Source organism: Mus musculus, chromosome 2 (genome assembly GCF_000001635.26).
Source record: "Mus musculus strain C57BL/6J chromosome 2, GRCm38.p6 C57BL/6J".
Lineage (NCBI taxonomy): Eukaryota > Metazoa > Chordata > Mammalia > Rodentia > Muridae > Mus > Mus musculus.
The window spans coordinates 132,871,535-132,894,010 of record NC_000068.7 but is presented as its reverse complement, the minus strand read 5'-3'; the positions used below and the strand labels follow the sequence as shown (position 1 = coordinate 132,894,010).

At 47.1% G+C, this 22,476-nt stretch overlaps 1 protein-coding gene across 3 annotated transcripts in view; it reads left to right on the top strand.

Moving 5' to 3' along the window:
• Positions 1-22,476, top strand: part of Lrrn4 (leucine rich repeat neuronal 4) — a 27,325-nt gene continuing 4,849 nt past the window's right edge. Inside the window, exons 1-4 of one of the 3 annotated variants that reach the window (XM_011239602.2) lie at positions 1-62; positions 14,096-14,776; positions 15,794-15,998; positions 21,853-21,984. In XM_011239602.2, the coding sequence (XP_011237904.1) occupies positions 14,116-14,776; positions 15,794-15,998; positions 21,853-21,984 (998 nt within the window). In that variant the 5' untranslated portion in view covers positions 1-62; positions 14,096-14,115. Of the gene's footprint in view, positions 63-13,148; positions 13,218-14,095; positions 14,777-15,793; positions 15,999-20,312; positions 20,501-21,852; positions 21,985-22,476 lie in introns of those variants that run through there. The other 2 variants (NM_177303.4, XM_030251770.1) reach the window with 2 other exon arrangements.

The window sequence follows — 22,476 nt, the reverse complement described above, 5'->3', positions numbered from 1 at the left end:
CTGCACCTTTCAATGCTGGGTTGACCGTGCCGCTTCTTCCTTGGTGTAGACACATTCCTTGGGTGAGTACAGCCCATCAATTTTCCTCAGAAACCATCTGTGTGCTGCTGCCTCCCAAAGCTGCAACTCCCCAGCACTTGGGGAGAATTCCAGAGAAACCTAGCCAACCGTCTCCTCAGCATGTCGTTTGAAGACGGAACAGCCATCTCCAATTCAACATGGCCCAGAACAGAGCCTACACCTAATCTGTTGCATTTGTAGATTTCTGCCTTGGTCCACCACCCAACTCTCAGCCAAACACTGAGGAGTCACCTTCACATCTTTTTCTCTCTCATCACACAAATTAGTTTCCCATGGCAACCATAACAAATCACACAAGTTTGGTTGCTTAAAATAACAAGCACTGCTATTCACTCACAAAATGGAATGAAATCTAATATATAATATAATGTGAGTGGACCTTGAAAATATGTTTAATGAAATAATCCAGGAACAAAGGACAGATGCATTTGATTCCATTTACATGGAGTACTTTAAGTAGGCAAATGAAGGAAAATAAAATACAGCAGAAGTTACTAGGAGCTAAGTAGGTAGGCAGAGGGAGCTGCCATTTAGTGGGTACAGTTTGTTGGAATTGATGAAAGTGCTTTGGGTGTCTGTTGGTTTTATGTCAGCTGAACACAATCTAGAGTCATTTGGGAAGAGGGACTCTTAGTTGAGAAAATTCCTCCATCAGACTTACTAGGAGGCTGGGCAGTGGTGGCGCATGCCTTTAATCCCAGCACTTGGGAGGCAGAGGCAGGCGGATTTCTGAGTTCGAGGCCAGCCTGGTCTACAAAGTGAGTTTCAGGGCAGCCAGGGCTACACAGAGAAACCCTGTCTCAAAAAAAAACAAACAAACAAACAAACAAACAAAACAGACTTGTTAGGAGGCCAGTAGTGTGTAATCTTACATAGCAATTGGTGTGGATAGTTATGTTTCTTTATTTGGAATGTTTTAGAGATGGACAATCAGGTAATCAGGTTTAGATTTCTAATATATTTAGGAAAATCTTTACAAAATAAAAGTGCTCAGGTTACACAACCCTAACAATGATTTGTAATCCTAAGAAACTTGGGTATTATTTGTTATCATTTTTCTACAGCAACTTGCATGTGCAATGTTCATGTTAAACCATGTTTTGTTGAATAAGGTGCAGTAACCTGCATGGTTTAGGGATTGGCCTAACTGGGGTGACAGGAAATGAAGGAAGGACATCCATGCAGAAAAGCTGGGATGGGGTGGGCTGTGTTCTCTGATGGAGATGAGCCTCCTCTGGGAGGAGGAAGCTGCTGTGTTTGCTAGTTTCTGTACACAATTTCAACATTCCAGGAGGAGGAGAATGCTGCAGTTGATACTTTCTGCACCTTTAGTCTGTTTCATCTAAAGGTCAATTAATTGCTCATCAACATTTGCACTGGAATGGGAATCAGAAATAGAAAGGCACAAAATAATCAATAAACATGCATTCAGCAAATATCAGTTAAACAAGGGTGTTGTTAGCTTTCTGTTCCTGTAACAAAAACGCAAGGTAGTCAACCACCTTGAAAGGAGGAAAGAGTTGTTTTAGCACACAGGTTCAGGGGTTTCAGTCCATAGCAGAGTGCCCATCATTTGGGGTCTATGTACGGCAGTACAATCTGGTGGTAGAAGGTAGTGGGACAACCCTGCTCACTTCCTGGTGGGCAAGAAGCAAAGAAAGATGAAGGGCTGGGTTCTAATAGCTCCTTCAAGAGTATATTTCTGATAAGACAGCTTCCTACCAGTAATCCCTACCTCTTAAAGTTTCCAAAAGACCCCTCAGCAGTGCCAGGGACAAGAAACCACACCTTGGCAGGGCCTCTGAGGCCATTTCACGTCCAACACCCAGCACACGTATCCTGGATGAGTACTGCAAGTGTAGTGGCTATTCCTGGTTGTCAACTTGACAATATTTGGAATGAACTACAATCCGGAATTGGAAGGCTCACCAGTGACCCTTATCTGGAGGCTTGGAGATCCTTATCTGGATCTTGGTATGGAGATCTTGAGCCATAGTGGCTATGGATTCCAGAAGATTGAATCTCCGAGTTTAAGGAACACACCTTTAATCTGGGCTACGCCTTTCATCTGGGATTAAAGGTGTGGTGGAACACACCTTTAATCTGGGCTCCACCTTCTGCTGGAGACAATATAAGGACATTGGAAGAAGGGAGTCTAGCTCTTGCTCTTGCTCCTTCGCCTGCTTGCCGTGTGAGACTGAGTAACTGCTAGATCCTTGGACTTCCATTCACAGCTGCGACTGAACAATTGTAAGGAATTGGGCTGCCGACTGTAAGTCATCAATAAATTCCTTTACTATCTAGAGACTATCGATAAGTTCTGTGACTCTAGAGAACCCTGACTAATACAGAAGTTGGTACCAGGAGTGGTTCTAGAGTAACAGAAGTACAAGGATGAATCTTTTAAAATACTGGAATTGGCTTGTTGATCCACCAGCACTTTCAACTATTGAAACCTCTCCAGATTCTCTCCCTCCTGGGAGCTCAGAGAATTTTGAAGACCCATGGTTGAAACTATATTCCGAACTTAAAGAAGCTAATGCCCTTGATTTTCTTAATGAATTAGGTGATTCAGTGCACAAAGCTTTCTACAAGATGGGGAAAAAATCGGAAAATGGTTTTACTGGCTGGCTGCTATTAGTATCTGTGGAAAGAATGATGAATGAAAGGAAGGAGTTGTGTGATAAAATCGAAAGGCTCCAGACACAAGTAAACGATCTAAAAGTTGCTAAGTGTGTCCTTGACGAGAATCTTCTCTCTTGTAGCAATAGAGCTCAAGTTGCAGAAAATCAAACAGAAACTCTCATTGTAAGGCTGGCTGAACTACAGCGAAAATTCAAGTCTCAGCCTCAGAGTGTGTCGACAGTTAAAGTAAGGGCTCTAATTGGCAAAGAATGGGATCCTACAACATGGGACGGGGATGTGTGGGAAGACCATGTTGAAGCTGAGAATTTTGAATCTTCAGATTCTCAAGGGTTTGTCCCACCTGAGGAAGTAGTACCCTCAGCCCCACCCCTTGAAATAATGCCTTCGCCACATGAGGAAATTAATTTTGCAGAGTCTGATAAACCAGCAATGACTTTCACTACTGATGTTTCTCAAGGCCCACCAATAGTTTCTTCTAGACCTGTAACCAGACTCAAAGCAAAACAGGCTTCTAGAGGGGAGGTAGAAAGTGTAGTCCATGAGGAAATTCGCTACACTACTAAGGAGCTTAATGAGTTTGCTAATTTATTCAAGCAGAAACCTGGTGAATATGTGTGGGAATGGATTTTAAGGGTGTGGGATAAGGGTGGAAGGAACATAAAACTAGAGCAGGCTGAGTTTATTGACATGGGTCCTCTGAGTAGAGATTCTAGGTTTAATACGGAAGCTCGCATAGTTAAAAAAGGTGTCAAAACTTTGTTTGAATGGTTAGCTGAGGTCTTTATCAAAAGATGGCCTACTGGAAATGACTTGGAGATGCCTGATATTCCGTGGCTTAGTGTTGATGAAGGGATTTTAAGACTTAGGGAAATTGCAATGCTAGAGTGGATATATTGTGTAAAGCATAATTGTCCACAATGGGAAGGTCCAGAAGATATGCCTTTCACCAGCTCTATAAGACGCAAATTGGTGAGAGGGGCACCAGCACATCTGAAGGGTTTTGTTCTTTCCCTTTTCCTTGTGCCAGATCTTAGCATTGGAGATGCTTCTGCTCAATTAGATGAATTAAATTCACTGGGTTTAGTTGGATTCCGAGGTAACAAGGGCCAGGTGGCAGCATTGAATCGCCGGAGACAAGGTGATCCTAGTTATTATAATAGACAGCGTAGACAAAAGAATGTTTATAATAACATACCCAGTAATGGTCAGCACAGGAGAGGTGAAATTTATAATGGCATGACTCGGTTGGACCTTTGGTACTGGCTAACCAATCATGGTGTTTCCAGGAATGAAATACATAGGAAGCCTACTGCATATTTGTTTGATCTGTATAAGCAGAAAAATTCTCAAACAAATGAAAGAAAGGCTACATTAGATCGTGGTAAACAGCCCAATGAAAGAAAGGCTACATTAGATCGTGGTAAACAGCAATCTCGGCCAGTGAATCAATTTCCAGACTTGAGACAGTTTGCAGATCCAGAACCCCTTGAATGAAGGGGTGGCCAGGTTCCGCTGAGGAAGGATCTTGATAAGACACTCAAAGGTTTTGCTGTTACCCTTTCTCCAGTTCTTCCCCAGAGGGACCTACGGCCTTTTACAAGGGTAACTGTACACTGGGGAAAAGGAAATAATCAGACTTTTCGGGGTCTGCTGGATACTGGTTCTGAGTTGACACTGATCCCAGGGGATCCCAAGAAACATTGTGGCCCTCCAGTTAAAGTAGGGGCTTATGGAGGGCAGGTGATTAATGGAGTTTTGACTGATGTCCGACTCACAGTAGGTCCAGTGGGTCCCCGGACACATCCTGTGGTGATTTCCCCAGTTCCAGAATGTATAATTGGGATAGATATACTCAGAAATTGGCAGAATTCTCATATTGGTTCCCTGAACTGTAAAGTGAGGGCTATTATGGTTGGAAAGGCCAAATGGAAGCCTTTAGAGTTGCCTCTGCCAAAGAAAATAGTAAATCAAAAACAGTATCGTATTCCTGGAGGAATTGCAGAAATTACTGCTACTATCAAGGCCTTGGAAGATGCAGGGGTGGTGGTTCCCACCACATCTCCGTTTAACTCTCCTATCTGGCCAGTGCAGAAAACAGATGGATCATGGAGAATGACAGTTGATTATCGAAAACTAAATCAGGTAGTAACTCCAATTGCAGCTGCTGTACCAGATGTAGTTTTGTTACTTGAGCAAATTAACACATCTCCTGGCACCTGGTATGCGGCTATTGATCTGGCAAATGCCTTCTTCTCAGTACCTGTCCATAAGGACCACCAGAAGCAATTTGCTTTCAGTTGGCAAGGCCAACAGTATACCTTCACAGTTTTGCCTCAAGGATATATTAACTCTCCTGCCCTGTGTCATAATTTAGTTAGAAGGGATCTTGATCGTTTGGATCTTCCACAAAATATCACATTGGTGCACTATATTGATGACATTATGCTGATTGGGCCAAGTGAGCAGGAAGTAGCAACCACTTTGGAATCGTTGGTAACACATATGCGTATCAGAGGATGGGAAATAAATCCAACGAAAATTCAAGGACCATCTACCTCAGTGAAATTCTTAGGAGTCCAGTGGTGTGGGGCATGCAGAGATATTCCTTCTAAGGTGAAAGATAAGTTATTGCACCTGGCCCCTCCTACAACCAAGAAAGAAGCACAACGTTTAGTGGGCCTATTTGGATTCTGGAGACAACACATCCCTCACTTGGGTGTGTTACTTAGGCCTATTTACCAAGTGACTCGGAAAGCTGCTAGCTTTGTGTGGGGCCTGGAACAGGAGAAGGCCCTTCAACAGGTCCAGGCTGCTGTGCAGGCTGCTCTACCACTTGGACCATATGACCCAGCAGACCCGATGGTACCTGAGGTGTCTGTGGCTGATAGAGATGCTGTTTGGAGCCTCTGGCAGGCCCCTGTAGGTGAATCACAGAAAAGACCTTTGGGATTTTGGAGCAAAGCTCTACCATCATCTGCAGACAACTATTCTCCCTTTGAAAAACAGCTCTTGGCCTGCTATTGGGCCTTAGTGGAAACTGAACGTTTGACAATGGGACACCAAGTTACTATGCGACCTGAATTACCCATCATGAGCTGGGTACTATCAGACCCTGCAAGTCATAAAGTGGGACGCGCACAGCAGCAGTCTATTATCAAATGGAAGTGGTATATACGTGATCGGGCCAGAGCAGGTCCTGAAGGCACAAGCAAGTTACATGAAGAAGTTGCTCAAATGCCTATGGTTTCTACTCCTGTTACAATGCCATCTGCTGCCAAGCATGCACCTATAGCCTCATGGGGTGTTCCCTATGATCAACTGACCGAAGAGGAGAAGACTAGAGCCTGGTTTACTGATGGCTCTGCACGTTATGCAGGCACCACCCAGAAGTGGACAGCTGCAGCATTACAACCCCTTTCTGGGACAACCTTGAAAGACACAGGTGAAGGGAAATCTTCACAGTGGGCAGAACTTCAGGCAGTACACATGGTATTACAGTTTGTTTGTAAGAAGAAGTGGCCAGATGTATGATTATTCACTGACTCATGGGCTGTAGCCAATCCATTGGCTGGATGGTCAGGGACTTGGAAAGATCACAATTGGAAAATTGGTGAGAAAGACATCTGGGGAAGAAGTATGTGGATAGATCTCTCCAAATGGGCAAAGGATGTGAAGATATTTGTGTCCCATGTAAATGCTCACCAAAAGGTGACTTCAGCCGAGGAGGAGTTCAATAATCAAGTGGATAAGATGACCCGTTCTGTGGACAGTCAGCCTCTCTCCCCAGCCATCCCTGTCATTGCTCAATGGGCACATGAACAAAGTGGTCATGGTGGTCGAGATGGAGGTTATGCTTGGGCTCAGCAACACGGGCTTCCACTCACCAAAGCTGACCTGGCTACTGCTGCTGCTGATTGCCAGATCTGCCAACAGCAGAAACCAACACTGAGCCCCAGATATGGCACCATTCCTCGAGGTGACCAGCCAGCAACCTGGTGGCAGGTTGACTACATTGGACCACTTCCTTCATGGAAAGGACAGCGTTTTGTTCTTACTGGAGTAGATACTTATTCTGGTTATGGATTTGCCTTTCCTGCACGTAAAGCCTCTGCTAAAACCACCATTCAGGGACTGACAGAATGCCTCATCTATCGTCATGGTATTCCACACAGTATTGCTTCTGACCAAGGAACTCATTTCACAGCCAGAGAAGTACGACAGTGGGCCCACGATCATGGAATACACTGGTCTTACCACATTCCCCATCATCCTGAAGCAGCTGGGCTGATAGAAAGATGGAATGGCCTTTTGAAGACGCAGTTACAGCGCCAATTAGGTGGTAACAGCTTGGAAGGCTGGGGCAGAGTTCTTCAGAAGGCAGTATATGCTTTGAATCAGCGCTCGATATATGGTACAGTTTCACCCATAGCCAGGATTCATGGGTCCAGGAATCAAGGGGTGGAAAACGGAATAGTTCCACTTACTATCACTCCTAGTGACCCTCTAGGAAAATTTTTGCTTCCTGTCCCCATAACTCTAGGTTCTGCTGGCCTAGAAGTTTTGGCTCCAGAGAGGGGAGTGCTTCTACCAGGAGCTACAACAAACATTCCATTGAACTGGAAGCTCAGACTTCCCCCTGGTCATTTTGGGCTTCTAATGCCCTTAAACCAACAGGCTAAAAAAGGAATAACAGTGTTAGGAGGGGTGATAGATCCAGATTACCATGGGGAAATTGGATTACCTCTTCACAATGGTGGTAAGCAAGATTATGTCTGGAGTGTAGGAGATCCCTTAGGGCGTCTCTTAGTACTACCATGTCCTGTGATTAAAGTCAATGGGAAACTACAACAGCCTAGTCCAAGCAGGATGACAAAGGACACAGACCCATCAGGAATGAAGGTATGGGTCAATCCTCCAGGAAAAGAGCCAAGACCTGCTGAGGTGCTGGCTGAAGGTGAAGGAAATACAGAATGGGTAGTAGAGGAAGGTAGTTATAAATACCAATTAAGGCCACGTAACCAGTTGCAAAAACGAGGATTATAAAGTAATATGAATGCCCATTGTAAATTTACTAATGCGTTTGTGATTGTACGAGGGCGAGTTATATCATGTTAGGCATATTTACAACCTTGTTATTGTTTCATGTGAACATGAGATATTACTTGTGTCAAGTTGACAAGGGGTGGATTGTAGTGGCTATTCCTGGTTGTCAACTTGACAATATTTGGAATGAACTACAATCCGGAATTGGAAGGCTCACCAGTGACCCTTATCTGGAGGCTTGGAGATCCTTATCTGGATCTTGGTATGGAGATCTTGAGCCATAGTGGCTATGGATTCCAGAAGATTGAATCTCCGAGTTTAAGGAACACACCTTTAATCTGGGCTACGCCTTTCATCTGGGATTAAAGGTGTGGTGGAACACACCTTTAATCTGGGCTCCACCTTCTGCTGGAGACAATATAAGGACATTGGAAGAAGGGAGTCTAGCTCTTGCTCTTGCTCCTTCGCCTGCTTGCCGTGTGAGACTGAGTAACTGCTAGATCCTTGGACTTCCATTCACAGCTGCGACTGAACAATTGTAAGGAATTGGGCTGCCGACTGTAAGTCATCAATAAATTCCTTTACTATCTAGAGACTATCGATAAGTTCTGTGACTCTAGAGAACCCTGACTAATACAGCAAGATACAGGGATGAGTACAGAATGAGCTGAAAACAGCTCATGGCTCAGCTCCTCGTGATAGTGTGCTCACACTAAGATATAAGTGGCGTCGTCTGTCTTCTGCTGGAGGCCAGGGTCCAAGTCTGATTCAGCTTCAGGACTTCATTTTATATGCAAGCTCGCAACACATATGCCAGCATCTGCACGCACACTGTGTTGCTGATCCAGCTGATCTACTTGACAAATGCCACATGTAATAGGTAGGGTTTACAGCCATTGTCCTCAGAAAGGTAAAGGAGCTCTAAGATGACAATCCACATCCTGTGTCCCTCCTTAAGGCTCTTTGCTCTCTGGTGCATCCCTAGCTGTGGAGAACTCCAGAATCAGTTTATGAGCACAGCCTATGCCTGCTTCAGCTCACCTCCTACATCTACATGCAAAAGAAAGTGACACCTTTGTGCCTGGTTCCTCGGTTCAGTTTGAATCTTTTCAGTGATGGATTTTTTTTTTTTTAACGTGTTTTTTTTTAACGTGGTGGGCTCTTCCATTCTCAACATCCCACACATCCCTACGTTACACATTCCACAGATACCTATGTGGAAGTCCTACTGACGCTAAGAGGTAGAGCCTGTGTCTCCGTTGTCACCATCTTACTCCTTAAGACCCCTTCCTCACTGGCAGGTTGTGGGTCCTGAGGCCTTTGTGCCGCCGCATACCACTCCAGGAGAGCAGGCCCTTTGCGGAGACTTGACAACCTGGTACCACATCCTCCCACAATCACCCTCCCATTTCGCCAGCTTATCTCAAGTGTCAGAGAAGAATGAAGCTTTATTCATGCACATTCCGACTCCAGCAGCTGGAGGGGAAGCCTTCACCAGAGCCAGCTGGCATCTGAAAGGCCGAGCTGATGATGCATTGACTGGGCAGTCATCTGGTCAACCCCTGTCACCCTGCTCCAGGTTCACAGAGAGATGTGGACACAGCCAGACAGGACCCCCTTGGAAGATCTCTGGGGTATCCTGTATCTGGGGTATATATTCTGAAAGTCTCAGGACTGGGGCATAACAGCACAGGTCAAAAGTCCTAGAGTTCTCACTAATGCTTAGCATTCAATGCTTAACAGTTCATGCAGGCCAGCTCCACTCCTACACCAGGCCAGGAGAGACCCGGGACTGTGAGGAAATGGCCTGGAAGGATTTATGAGAGGGAGGTCAGCCTTTTCCTCACTAGCTAGAAACTCACAACTATGTGACTTCAGGCAAGCCACGATATTCTCTGGAACTCAGTTTTCTATCTCCAAAATGGACAGGGTGGGGGCAGGACCAAACAAATGATCAAGACCTTACTAAAAGTAAGGATTTTTGACCCTGCTTTTTACACACACCCAGAGAAGAAGTGTAATTATTGACTGTCTGTTTCCCTGGGAGCCAAGTGTTTCTAACATTCTAACCATGCGATCTTTCAGGAGAAATCCCCTGCCCCACAGCCCTGCTGGGAACCTGTGATTGCAAAATCCTTGATGATTTGCATTTCTTTAAAGATATTTATTTTATTTATATGTATATGTGTGCCTAGTGTGTGTATGTGCTCCCTGTGCATACAGGAACCCAAAAAAGGTCAGAAGGAGCCATTGAATCCCATGGACCCAGAGTTATAGTTTTGGGGTATCCTGTGGGTGCTAGAAACCAAACCTAGATATGCTGTGATGGTAAGTGCTCTAAACCACTGAGCAAGCTCTCTAGACCCATGGTGATTCAATTTTCTATTTCTACATAAGTCCCCTCCCCATCTCCACTTTCTCCTTAACCATCTCAACACTAGGGCCAACCATGACCCCATCATGCCTTTCTCCATTCATTCGTCATTTTCCCCAGGTGCCAGGCACACCCAGCACTTACCCATAGCAGGTGGGCCTCCTTGGAGTGACTCCCTCCATGTCAGAAGAAGCCAGCTATGTCTGGGAGCTGCAGCACTAAGAACCCTGGGACCAGCAGAATACAGAAGCAAAGTGTGAATGCTATATTCCTCAACAGTAGATAGATACATTCCCCCAGAGAGTCTACCGCATAACTAAGTCATTTTTTGTTTTGTTTTGTTTTGTTTTGTTTTGTTTTTTTGAGACAGGGTTTCTCTGTATAGCCCTGGCTGTCCTGGAACTCACTTTGTAGACCAGGCTGGCCTCGAACTCAGAAATCCGCCTGCCTCTGCCTCCCGAGGGCTGGGATCAAAGGCGTGCGCCACCATGCCCGGCTTAACTAAGTCTTTCTTTTCATAGCAGCACCAGCTCATTACTATCAGACTCTCTGAGCTTTCTCAGATCACCCCCCAAATAAACTCCCTGCACTTGAGCCCTTAGTTAAAGGTTTCCTGAGGAAAACATCAAGTAGAGAGGAGGCTGAGTAAGAGACTAGTTGCTCAAAGGAGAGACACTCCAGCAGGGTAAGAGTTCCTGCTCCACATCAGGGGAAGGATGTGATAGATATTTGAAAAACACATACTTCGTGGTCCCAGGACTTTGTCATAGGACTTTAGCATCCTCCTGTGGATTACTGTCTATAGGAGGGCAGGTGAAAGATAAGACTAGAGTCTGTGATTGGGCAATGAAAAAGGAAGGCAGGGCTAAGAGTTTGGGGGGTGGGGAGACAGGGGACAGACAGGAAGGACAGAGAAGGATAGAGGAAGAGGATAAACAGGTTCCAGGTGGCTTGAAAGAGCCACAGATAGTTAATAGAATAATATAGGACAATTTGTCCAATCTAGATGGACAGCTTATATCATTATCAACCGAGTTTTGAGTTCTTTGAGTGGGCGTTCTATGAGTTAAGAATTTAGTTATAAATCTGACTGATAAATTACAAACCTCTGGAATTTTTATTTTACTGGGTTACAGGGATTTGTGACAGCTAGCCACAGGAGGTGAGTGGCTGGGAAGATAGAGCAGTTCAGAGGCAGGGAAACAAGGAAGCCGGAAGCTTGTAGCTCCCATTGGGGGAGGGGAGACCGCGGTACTGGAGCATAGCTGGCATTAGCATGGATTGTTTGTTTGTTGGTTTTTAAATATTTTTTAAAAATTTATTTATTATATATGTAAGTACACTGTAGCTGTTTTCAGGCACACCAGAAGAGGGCATCCAATCTCATTATAGATGGTTGTGAGCCAACGTGTGGTTGCTGGGATTTGAACTCAGGACCTTTGGAAGAGCAGTCGGTGCTCTTAACTGCTGAGCCACCTCTCCACCCCCCCACCCCCACCCCCCGCCCCGGATTGATTTTTAATCATTACATGCAACATCCTCCTATGGTAAAACACGTATGTCACCTTTTCCTATGCTCCTGCAGTGCTACAAGAGAAAGGACTGCAACAGAGTTCTTCGGTGTCCCTGAAAAGCTCCCAAGTGCCATACAGTGGCACTTCCTCATCCTACTATGCCCAAGAAGTCAGCTCATAGACAAAAGGAGACTTTCTAAATATTTTAGTGTCTTAAGTGATATGGATTTATCTGAGTAGCTAAGAACGGTTATCTTACGAGGAAATACACTGGGTCCACTGAGAGCAACAGAACACCTTTTGGTTCAGAATACCCAGATGGCTCACCCATCATCTGCTCCAGAGCCCAGTCAACTCGGGACTTTGGTTTCCTTATCATGGGATTGTGGGCAGTACCTTGAGAAGATTCGATGAGAGAATGCTTATGAACCTGGGATCTAGCAGTGACCCTGACTAAGACAACGTCTTTTCCTCCTTGTGGTCTATCTAAACAGGGTACTTATATTTTAATGGGTTCTGGTCCTTCTTATCTGGTGTCTCCAACTGAAATCAGCTACCCATGCTGACTTCAGTGGAGGCAATGGCTTGACCAGGATGAACAGAGCATATTTAATATTGAGAGAAGTCTGAGGCTTTGATTCTTGGGTATGCAACTCTGTCCAAAGCATTGAGGATTTCATGGCTGGGCCACAGGAGCCAGTCTCCATCCCCTTCCCTTTTCCATCTTTTCCTGGTCTTCTACACCTCCCTCTCACCCATCCCTCCCTCCCTGATCAACCAGTGGTGTCGGGTTTCTACCACCAGGGCCAGGACCCAGACCTCCTGGCCGCTTCCCTACAGAGAGCACTGAGCAGACTCCCCTTAACCTGGCTCAGGCCGAGGAATGCTTCTAACCAGGTCTCAGCCAGCCTAGACCGAAACACTTATCTTTGAGACACTGCATAAAGAGGACATCAAATGAAACCACCAGGGACTAGTAATCTCATCAGACCAGTTTGAAAGGTTCCTGGGACTTCTCAGAGATGCCCAAAGATAAGCGCTGACAGGGGGAAAAACTGGAGGCTCTGGTCCCAGGGTCTATATACAAAGAACTGAGGACAATAGCCCAGCATGCTCCCAGTCGTCCTGGTGGGCCTGGGATGGCTGGAATCACCTAGAAGGGAGACTAAGATTCCTGTGAGGTGAGCGTGCTGCTTTACTGAGTACTGCTCTTCCTGCTGGCTTCTTTTCTCAAGCTTGGGAGAAGTTTAGCAAAGAAAGAGGACGGGGAGGAGTGGGGGTGGGGCTGGAGCTGGGAATGCCAGGTCTATGGAAAGAGAGGCCTGAGGCGAGAGGGAGGAAGGGGGATAGAAAACAACAGAATTCTTGGTGGGGAAGGAGGGGCTTCGGGGCAGGAGTGTCTCAAGCTCCTCCTGGATGGAGCTGGAGGAGGGGCAGCCGGGAACCTGGCTTCTTCCCTCTGACATTCAGAGCTGACCCGGGAGGTCACTGGTTCCTACAGTATTCCAAAGACTGAGGACCTAAAAGGGCGCGCCACATCCCACTGGGACAGCTGCCTGGTAAGTATGGCATACTACAGGATACATTAGCACCTGGCTCCAATTCCCAGCAACGTTCTCATCACTTTAACTCCCTACTAAGAGGGGAGCCTTGCCCTAGGAGCCTTAATGGTGGCTCACTGTTCATATCAGTGTTCAGCAGGGAGCCAGGGTGGGAATCTGCAGTAATGTGGGCTATCAGACAGTGACTTCCTGCCCTGCACAGCTAACAGGGCTGGGCAATCAATCCCTCCTGCAAAGGGCTGACACCCAGTGCTGGCTTCTGTTAGAACCTATCTGGGACCAGGATCCCAAATCTTGCGGGTGTCTAGGGCTCCTATCTTCTTCTGAAGGCAACCCTGAGCTTCTCTTAAGAAAGAGACACCAGAAGTGGCAGGACCCTTGTATTATGAAAAGTTAGCCAGATGATGGTTTCTAGGTACAACTAAATCTTCCTTGAGTCCATACTTTTAATCTCAGCAGAGGTTTAGTCTGGATGTGTTCACGGTTAGAACGAAGCTGCTTAACCTGGGGTGGGGGAAGTGGGGGGGGGGGTGTTACAGAGGAAGAGAAAACAACCTTCTCTCGAAAACTCAGAGAAGGAGCACACGGAAGCATGAGGGCGGGGGTCTTGGAAGAGTCAGGCCAGGCATGGAAAAGACAGGGAAGACTCCTGCTGGAAAAGCAAGGACAAGCAGGTGTGTGATGGATCTTGCACCAGAGATGAGGAAAACGCTCGTCTCCACCTGCTCACTGACAGAAACGAGGTGGGGGTGGGGACGAGGGTGAGGGTGGGGATGAGGGTGGGGGTTACTTCCTCCCCGGACACACACACACACTACAGGAACTTTGTGTGCCTTTCGTTCGGGGCTTCCTCTGAAACCATGGGCCCTCTGTAGTCTTTCCCTAGAGACTTGACATGCGGTGGACGCTGATGCTGCAGCTGCTGCAGCTCCTGCTACAACTGCTGATGGCGCAGAGCCAGAGCCTGGAAAGGATCTCCCAGGACCGGATCCCCCTCTTCCGACTCACTCAGCAGGGAGACTGGGACAGCCTCGACCGCCACCCTACCGACTCTCTCTGTGTAGGACTCCCCGCCGCGGGAGTCACCACTCTGAACTTGGCGAACCGCAGCCTGGAGAGCCTGCCTAGCTGCCTGCCGCGCACGCTGCGCAGCCTCGATGGCAGCCACAACCTGCTGCGCGCCCTTAGCGAGCCTGTGCTCGGCCGCCTGCCCGAGCTGCGCGTACTCACGCTGCACCACAACCGCATCTCCGTGCTACACTGGGGCCGTGACACGCTGGCCGAGCTGCGTGAGCTCGACCTCAGTCACAACCTGCTGACCGAGCTGCCGCCCTGCGCGGGGCCCTCGGGGAGCAGCCTGCGCTCGCTGGCGCTGGCCGGGAACCCACTGCGAGCGCTGCTGCCACGGACCTTTGCATGCTTCCCAGCGCTGCGGCTTCTCAACCTCTCCTGCAGCGAGCTGGGCCACATCGCCCAGGAGGCATTCGCGGGGGTGGACGGTGGGCCCCTGGCGGCACTGGAGCTCTTGGATCTGAGCGGCACGAGCCTAGAAAGAGGTGAGAACCGTGTGAGGGCTACACATGTGCCTTTGGGGAGGTTGGAGATTAGGGTTGCGCTCTTCTAGAGGTGGCCCCAGAAACCATCCGCGTGTGCCCAAAGTGCTCCACAATCACAGAACTGCTGATAATCTCCAGATTATATATGAGGAAACCAAGGCAGAGAATGGTGGCGTGACTTTACCAAAGTCTCAAAGGTCTAGCGTGCCTAATGTCCCCAGATCCAAGCCCAAACATTTCACAGGCAGATCTCAACATCTTAGCCACTGCCACTGCGTTCTGGCTAGATGAACGCTATGGAATGACGAGGCGAAGTTATCATTGTGGCCCTTGACAGACGAACTTAGCCTCAAGCATGCTGAGGAATTCATTGATTCCACTGTCCCACCACCCTCATTGTTTCTTTGGATGTTGGATCCTTTCAACGGAATGTAGGAGGGAGATGTCTTTGATTCAAGAGCACGATTTTATTGGTCTTTAAAGATACCTCATGTGTCTATAACCAGTGTTCATCACAGCCGTGAGAGGAAGAGTGGCAGGGGGCTAGAGAGAACGAGGAATTCAGAAAAGGGGATGTTTTCCATATATTGGGAAATTACAAAAATTGAGTTCCTGGCCCCGCCTCCAACCCTGTGCCCTCTTGTCCTTTCTTATGTTCCTCGAAAGCTCTCAGCTCTTGGGAGGCATTAGAACTAAGTCTGGCTACTTTGCAAGTGGAGTTTAACCAGAGGCTGTGACAACAGCAGGCTTGGAGATAATGTCCTGGGTACAGACTCACACCTGCTGTGAGTTGTCCATTGCTTCTTTGTAATCTTAACCAACCTGGGCTGTGAGAAGGATTAGGTAGAGCTGAGAAAGAGCCTTTCCAGCTGCCCTACCAGTGACCCCACCCCCAACCCCATCACTCACTTCTTTATTGCTGGTTCTGGTCCCCTGGGTCACTTATTTCCTTATTGCTGGTTCTGGTCCCCTGGGGTTTTGTTCCTTACTGTAATGGATAATTTCCTTTGACTTTAGTTGAGTCTGGGTGGATCAGAAACCTGCCAAAGCTCAAGTCCCTCTTCCTGAGAAAGATGCCCAGGCTGAAGACACTGGAGGGAGACATTTTCAAGATGACTCCCAACCTGCGGCAGCTGGATTGTGGAGACTCTCCAGCACTTACTTCTGTTCACACAGAGATCTTTCAAGACACACCCAATCTACAAGTCCTTCAGTTTCAGAAGTAAGTGAACCTAAGCCCAGCTTTTATTATTGGACTGATTTTGCCCATTAAACTATATTGAATTTTTATGACATACCAATCCTTACTGTTTCTGCCACTGCTCTTCCAAATCCTCTTGGGTTTCCGTTCTCCCTCATCTTTCTCATAGTATCTTAGGAAGGTCTCAGACAGTCTCCACAGCCATAATTAGCAAGGAGGAGCCAAGGACACCAGGGCTCTCCACTGGAACCCCGTCTTTTCCCCCAGATGATGCCTCTTCAGTCCATCCCAGGGTATGAGTAGGGTTGGGATGGAAGACGAGGGGTAGGAAGGCTTAGCATGCAGTAGGACCTGGAGTTGCTCCTTTTATTCTAGTAGCAGGCACTGGCTTAGCTTCTCAGAGTAGTAGGACACTGAGGAAGACCCCAGGCCACCTCCTGTCAGTGGGGCCTATATCTGGGACTTGCCCTTTGATGTAGACACATCCTTTTTCCTCCTTGTGTTTTGGTAGGGATGGGAATTAGAGGAGCTTCCAACCCACTGTCCAGTCTTGTCTCCCCTCTTTGAGTTTACAGGTGGGTGGTGGGCTAGTAAACCCCATCTCTCAGTCTTCCCTTGTCTTGCACAGGGTGTAGAACAATTCTCTTTGGGATCTGGGTACCTCAGCCAGCCCCTTACTCAATGCTCTCAGCCCTTATGGTTTCTGTTGAATCTAAGCCTAAACAGCTCTGTTTGAAATATCCAGTTATTTAACAGTCTGTTCTGAGTCACTGACCTTTGTAAAGACCCTGAACCTTAGTTCTGCTGCGAGGTTTTGTGTTCCCTGACCCACTTGGACCTAGCATTTTTCCTGGGTCAAAGGCCTGCCTCTCAGAGTCCAGTGAGATGGTAGCTCAGAGGCACTAAAGGGCTTCCCATATTGTGGATAAGGGTGGTGTTCTGGCTAGCAATCCCAGAGAAGCCTAGGAGTGAGTCTTCCTAGCTCTCCTTTGCTCAGTGTGGGTGCCAAAGATGGAACTATGTTTCCTTAAGAGGGAACAGTTGTCCTTCATCCAGGAACCAGCTACTGAGCACATGCGGGAGAAGAAAGACACTTTGTGGCTCTGATTCCTTTGAGCTTGTTAAGAGTACAAAGATGCAAAGGAAAAGGAATTAAGCATTGGAAAATGATACAAAGTGAAACAGAAACGTTACAGTGGTGCTCTCCCTGGGGCATTTTGCATGGGAAAAGCAAATGGGAGCCCTTGAGTCAGCTTCTGGAGTATAGTGGTTGTGTGTAGAATTGATAAAGGTGGGACTGGAGCAGAGGCTTAGAAAGGGGCAAGCACGAGGACATGAGTTCTAATCTCCAGCACTGCAGACATGGTGGTGCATATATGCAATGCCAGCATAGGGGGTACAGAGACAGGTAGAGCCCTGGAATTGGCTGACCGGCCAGCCTCGGCTAAAGGCAAGTTTCAAGTGCGGTGCAGAAACCTTGCTTCAAAAAAATAAGGTGGAAAGTGATTGAGGAGAACATCCTGATGGCAGCCTCTGACTTCCACACGTACGTTCCCACATGCGCATCAACGTGCCTATCCCCCACCCCCTACCCCTGCCACACACACACACACACACACACACACACACACACACACACATACACGACACTACTAATTGGCGGAGGCGATGAGGATGATGGTGATAGTAGTGATGATGGTGGTGGTGATGACTGTATGATAATAATGGTAGTGGTGAAGCTGCTAGTGGTGGTGAAGATGGCAGTTACGACAGTAATGACAATATGGTTCTGACTTCCAAGATGTTATAAAGCAGGTGGTGGTAACGGTCCATCAGGCTGAGTAAGAGAGACTACTATAGAAAGGATGCCATAGCTCTTTGCAGCGCATGTTGCCCATGATGAATTACAACTGAATGTGAAGGGTAGGGAATTAAAATCTAAGAGAGTCAAGGAGCTCAGAGCGAGTGAGGAGCCCAGGTCAAATATTGCTAGACTCCAGGGAAGGAACAGGAGAGAGCCAGGAGTGGATCTACCATTGCTGGGCGTGAGAAATGCCGAGTGGAATTCTCCACCATTTCTGCAGGCATGGCTGCCTCATTGTGATTGCTCATTACCACCCGTTAAAAGCCAGACAAAGCCAATAGGAAGCATCTGGCTTTAGATCCCAGCCCACCCCAAAGCATACATAAGACCCTGTCCACGGGGAATACAGGCTTGAGAACTGTTTCACCAAACATCTTGTGGGAGTGTCTGTCATGTAAGCTCTAACACTCTAGGGAAGAGAGTTCTCTCCTGAAGCTTTCACTGCTAGGAGCTGCTCCACTCTCACTTCCCGACCTCCTAGCCAACTACATGTAGCACCCTGCCCAGCCAGAGCAATGGTGGCTGCAGAAGAGACCTGGCGGCTGACCCAGATCTGAACTCCACCTCCCTGCTCGCTCCACTCACCACTGCTGTGTAGCATCTCTCTGCTCTAGAGCCACAGGGGCTGCCTCTATCCAACTCCCCTCTTCCTTTCTGAGGGCACAACTCCTTGGCTACTCCAGCAGGGCTAGAGTCCCGCAAATCTCCGCAGATAGCATCCGGTACACAGACCAGCATGTAACCTCCCAGGTGGTAAGAGGGCCATGGAGAGAAGTCCACACCCAGTTGAGGCTCTCTATTGATGATTGTCTTAGTTAGGGTTTCTATTGCTGCAAGGAAACACCATGACCAAAACAAGTTGGGGAGGAAAGGGTTTATTCAGCTTACACTTCCACATTGCTGTTCATCACCAAAGGCAGTCAGGACAGGAACTCAAGCAGGGAAAGAACCTAGAAGCAAGAGCTGATGCAGAGGCCTTGGAAGGATGCTGCTGACTAGCTTGCTCAGCCTGCTTCCTTACAGAACCCAGAACCCAGGAATGGCATGGTCCACCATGGGTTAGGCCCTCCCCCATTGATCACTGAGAAAATGGTTTCCAGCTGGATCTCATGAAATCAGTTCCTCAACCGAGGCTCCTTCTCTCAAATGACTCTGGCTTGTGTCAAGTTGACCCACAAAACCAGCCAGTACAGTCTTGTAGCCCTACATTATCTGTCCCCCGTGAGGCTGCCCAGACCACAGGAACCAAACCATCCCAAAAATCATGTGAATGAAAAGAAGGCGTGCATAAGCTTCCAAATTTAGGTGACATCCTCTATGTAACAAAGGCAACTCAGAAACTATCCCCTGGGTGAGCCTCTTGCAGATGACTTTTAACTGTCAGTTCTTTACTTGTTCCTTTTTAAATACATTTAGGGGCTGGTGAGATGGCTCGGAGGGTAAGAGCACTGACTGCTCTCTCAAAGGTCATGAGTTCAAATCCCATCAACCACATGGTGGCTCACAACCACCTGTAATGAGATCTGATGCCCTCTTCTGGTGTCTGAAGAAAGCTACAGTGTACTTATGTATAATAATAAATAAATCTTTAAAAAAAAATACATTTAAAGCCAGGTACAGTGGTGCATGGTACCCAGCAGAGGCAGATAGATCTTTGTGAGTTCAAGGTCAGCCTGGTCCATTACATAGCAACTTCAGATCAGCCAGGACTACGTATCTACCCTGTCTCAAGATAGATAGATAGATAGATAGATAGATAGATAGATAGATAGATAGATAGATAGATAGATTAACGTTGAGCTGTGTATTTTAGAGCTCCAAATGGAAACTCATATCAGTTAGTCAATAGAAATGGCCATAGTTTCAATCATTCTCGAAACGCTCAAGGATGATGCTGCCATCTGTTGATGTCCTCCTTTGCTCTTCACGTTAATGTCAATGCTGGCTGTGAGGCTAACAGTAACCAGGCTGGGCCCCTGACACCAGGCAGGGCTGCAGGGCTGCAGGGCTGCAGGGCACTTCCGCTGCAGAGCCAGTGGGTAGAGTGGCTTCCTGCTGACTCAGCTTTCCTCACAGTTTCCTGTGAGTGAGCTGACATTCAGGACTCTTTCAGCTGTGTCTTTCCTACAGTGCAAGGAAAAGCCTTGGCTGGTGTAGTCCAAGAGGCAATCAGAGTAACTGGTGTAACTCACAAGAGGCAGTCAGGGAAGATGAGGGAGCGAGAGTTAACGGGTACACGAATCAAGGCATTGTATAAGTACTGGCATCGTGCCATCAACTATGGCCCAACTCCACTGCTTTCTCATTTCTGTCTACATCACATTTGCTAATATCCTGCTAGCCTAAGTATGTCACCCTGTTTCCAGGGACCTAGAAATACATACTAGCTTTTGATGTTCAGAGACATAATCACACTGCAGAGGTATGTGTTTCCAGAGGAAAGAGGACCTGTGGCCATTTTTACGGATTATCCACCATACTCAGCGATGGCAGACCCACTTCTGGCTCTCTCCCCTTTCTTCCATAGAGTCCAACAGAATCTTTGTATGGTCTCGTTCTACTCTCTGGCTGTTGTGAATTGCCCTGGTACTGTTTGTATTTTGATGTTAATTCTGCTTCCCCAAGAGAGGCTGCCCCCAGGCGTGGATCATGTATCCAGGTGATTTCATGTGAACCTTCTCCCCATTTTTAATGGTCAAATAAAGGCTAAAGCCTGTGATTGGGCAGTAGAAGGGAAAGGTGGGGCTGGAAGTTTTAGAGAGGGGAGAGAGGAAGAAGAAGGGGGAGACAAGGAGACAGAGGAAGACAGACGAGGTGGAAAGAAGATGGGAAAAAAAAAAAACAAAAAACAAGTGGCCTGGAGAAGCAGCAAGTAGCAAGGGCTCATATAGCTGGGGAATAGAGTAGTGTAACGGTAGATCTACCCAATCTAGGCATGCAGCTTATAAATATTATAACAGAGTTGTGTGCTATTTGCATGGGCTTATTGGGGTTGGAGACCTATTACAACATCTGGCTCTCATGGCTTCCCAGTAGTGTTTCACTAAGAGTTTTGGATTAAGGCTGTGTATAGCTCACTGGTAATATGCTTACCTAGTATGTGTGAGGCTCTGGGTTCAAGCCCCAGCACTGCTTTATAACAATAGCATCTACTGTCTACTTTTTGTGCAGATGTTTGTATTTACACACACATTCATCATCACAGACCCTTGAAAAAGCACTTGTCGTGGAGATATTTTCTTTGTTCGGATATAAAATAATAATGACAGCGTTTAGGCAATATAGAAGGTCTAAGCTCAATTTAGGTTCTATTCAAAGTTCTATCACTAACAGAATTGTTTTCTCTATAATACTACTATGTCTCTAGAAACATATTTTTTTCTTTTTCTTTTTTTCTTTCTTTTTTCTTTTTTGGTTTTTTGAGACAGGGTTTCTCTGTGTAGCCCTGGCTGTCCTGGAACTCACTCTGTAGACCAGGCTGGCCTCGAATTTAGAAATCCGCCTGCCTCTGCCTCCCAAGTGCTGGGATTAAAGGCGTGTGCCACCGCCATCCGGCTATTTTTTCTTTTTTAAAAATCTAATTATTTGGGGGCTAGAGAGATTACTCAGTGATTAACAGCACTGGCTGCTCTTCCAGAGGTCCTGAGTTCAATTCTCAGCAACCACATGGTGGCTCACAACCATCTATAATTGGATCTAATGCCCTCTTCTGTCATGCAGATATATGCAAATGCAGTACTCACATACATAAAACACATAAATAAGTATTTTTTAAAGATTTAATTATTTGTTTTTATGTCTGTGCACCACAGACATCAGAGGATATGAGATCCTCTGGAGCTGGAGTTACAGATCGTTGTTAGCCACCACATGGGTGCTGAGAACTGAGCCCAGTCCTCTAGAAAAGCAGCCAGAGCTTTTAACCACGGGGCCACCTCAGGGGAACATTGTGAACCTAAAAGCATGACTTAACTGACTTGTGTGTGTGTGTGTGTGTGTGTGTCATTTCAGCTGCAACTTGAGTTCCTTTGGTCCTTGGAATTCCTCCCAGGTCTTGTCCGTCAGTCTCTTTGGCAACCCTCTCATTTGCAGCTGTGAGCTGGCTTGGCTTCTCGTGGATGTCAACAAAACTGTCTTACACAGGTAACACATTTACCAAGTAGATGGCTGTGAGGCAAGAATCAGCCTTCCAGAGCTGGACCTGCCCCAGCTTGTGTCTTGTCCATCTGACCATACGAGCACTCACCCCAATGTAGTCATGCTGGGGGGGATGGAGACTCTGCTTGGAATGCAGCTAGCCAGAAAGGGCAAAGAACATGGGACAATGGACTTAGAAGCGTTTACAAGGAACAGGCTGCCAGATGCTTACCATTTCCACTCTGTTCCCTGGCCAGCAGTTTATGGGCAGGCCACACCTAACTGCAAAGGAGGCTGGGAAATGTAGTCTGTGGGCCAAGCAAGAACAATTGTGCCATCTTTCCATTTTACAGACAAAGGAATAGAGCCCAAACAAGTGAAGCACTTGATATCTTAACTCATGTAGCTGTTAGATGTTGCAGGCAGTATTCATCTCCATCTCCACCTGTGCTCTTAATGACTAGGCCCTTTGACCACCCAAGAGGCAGCCCAGCTCTT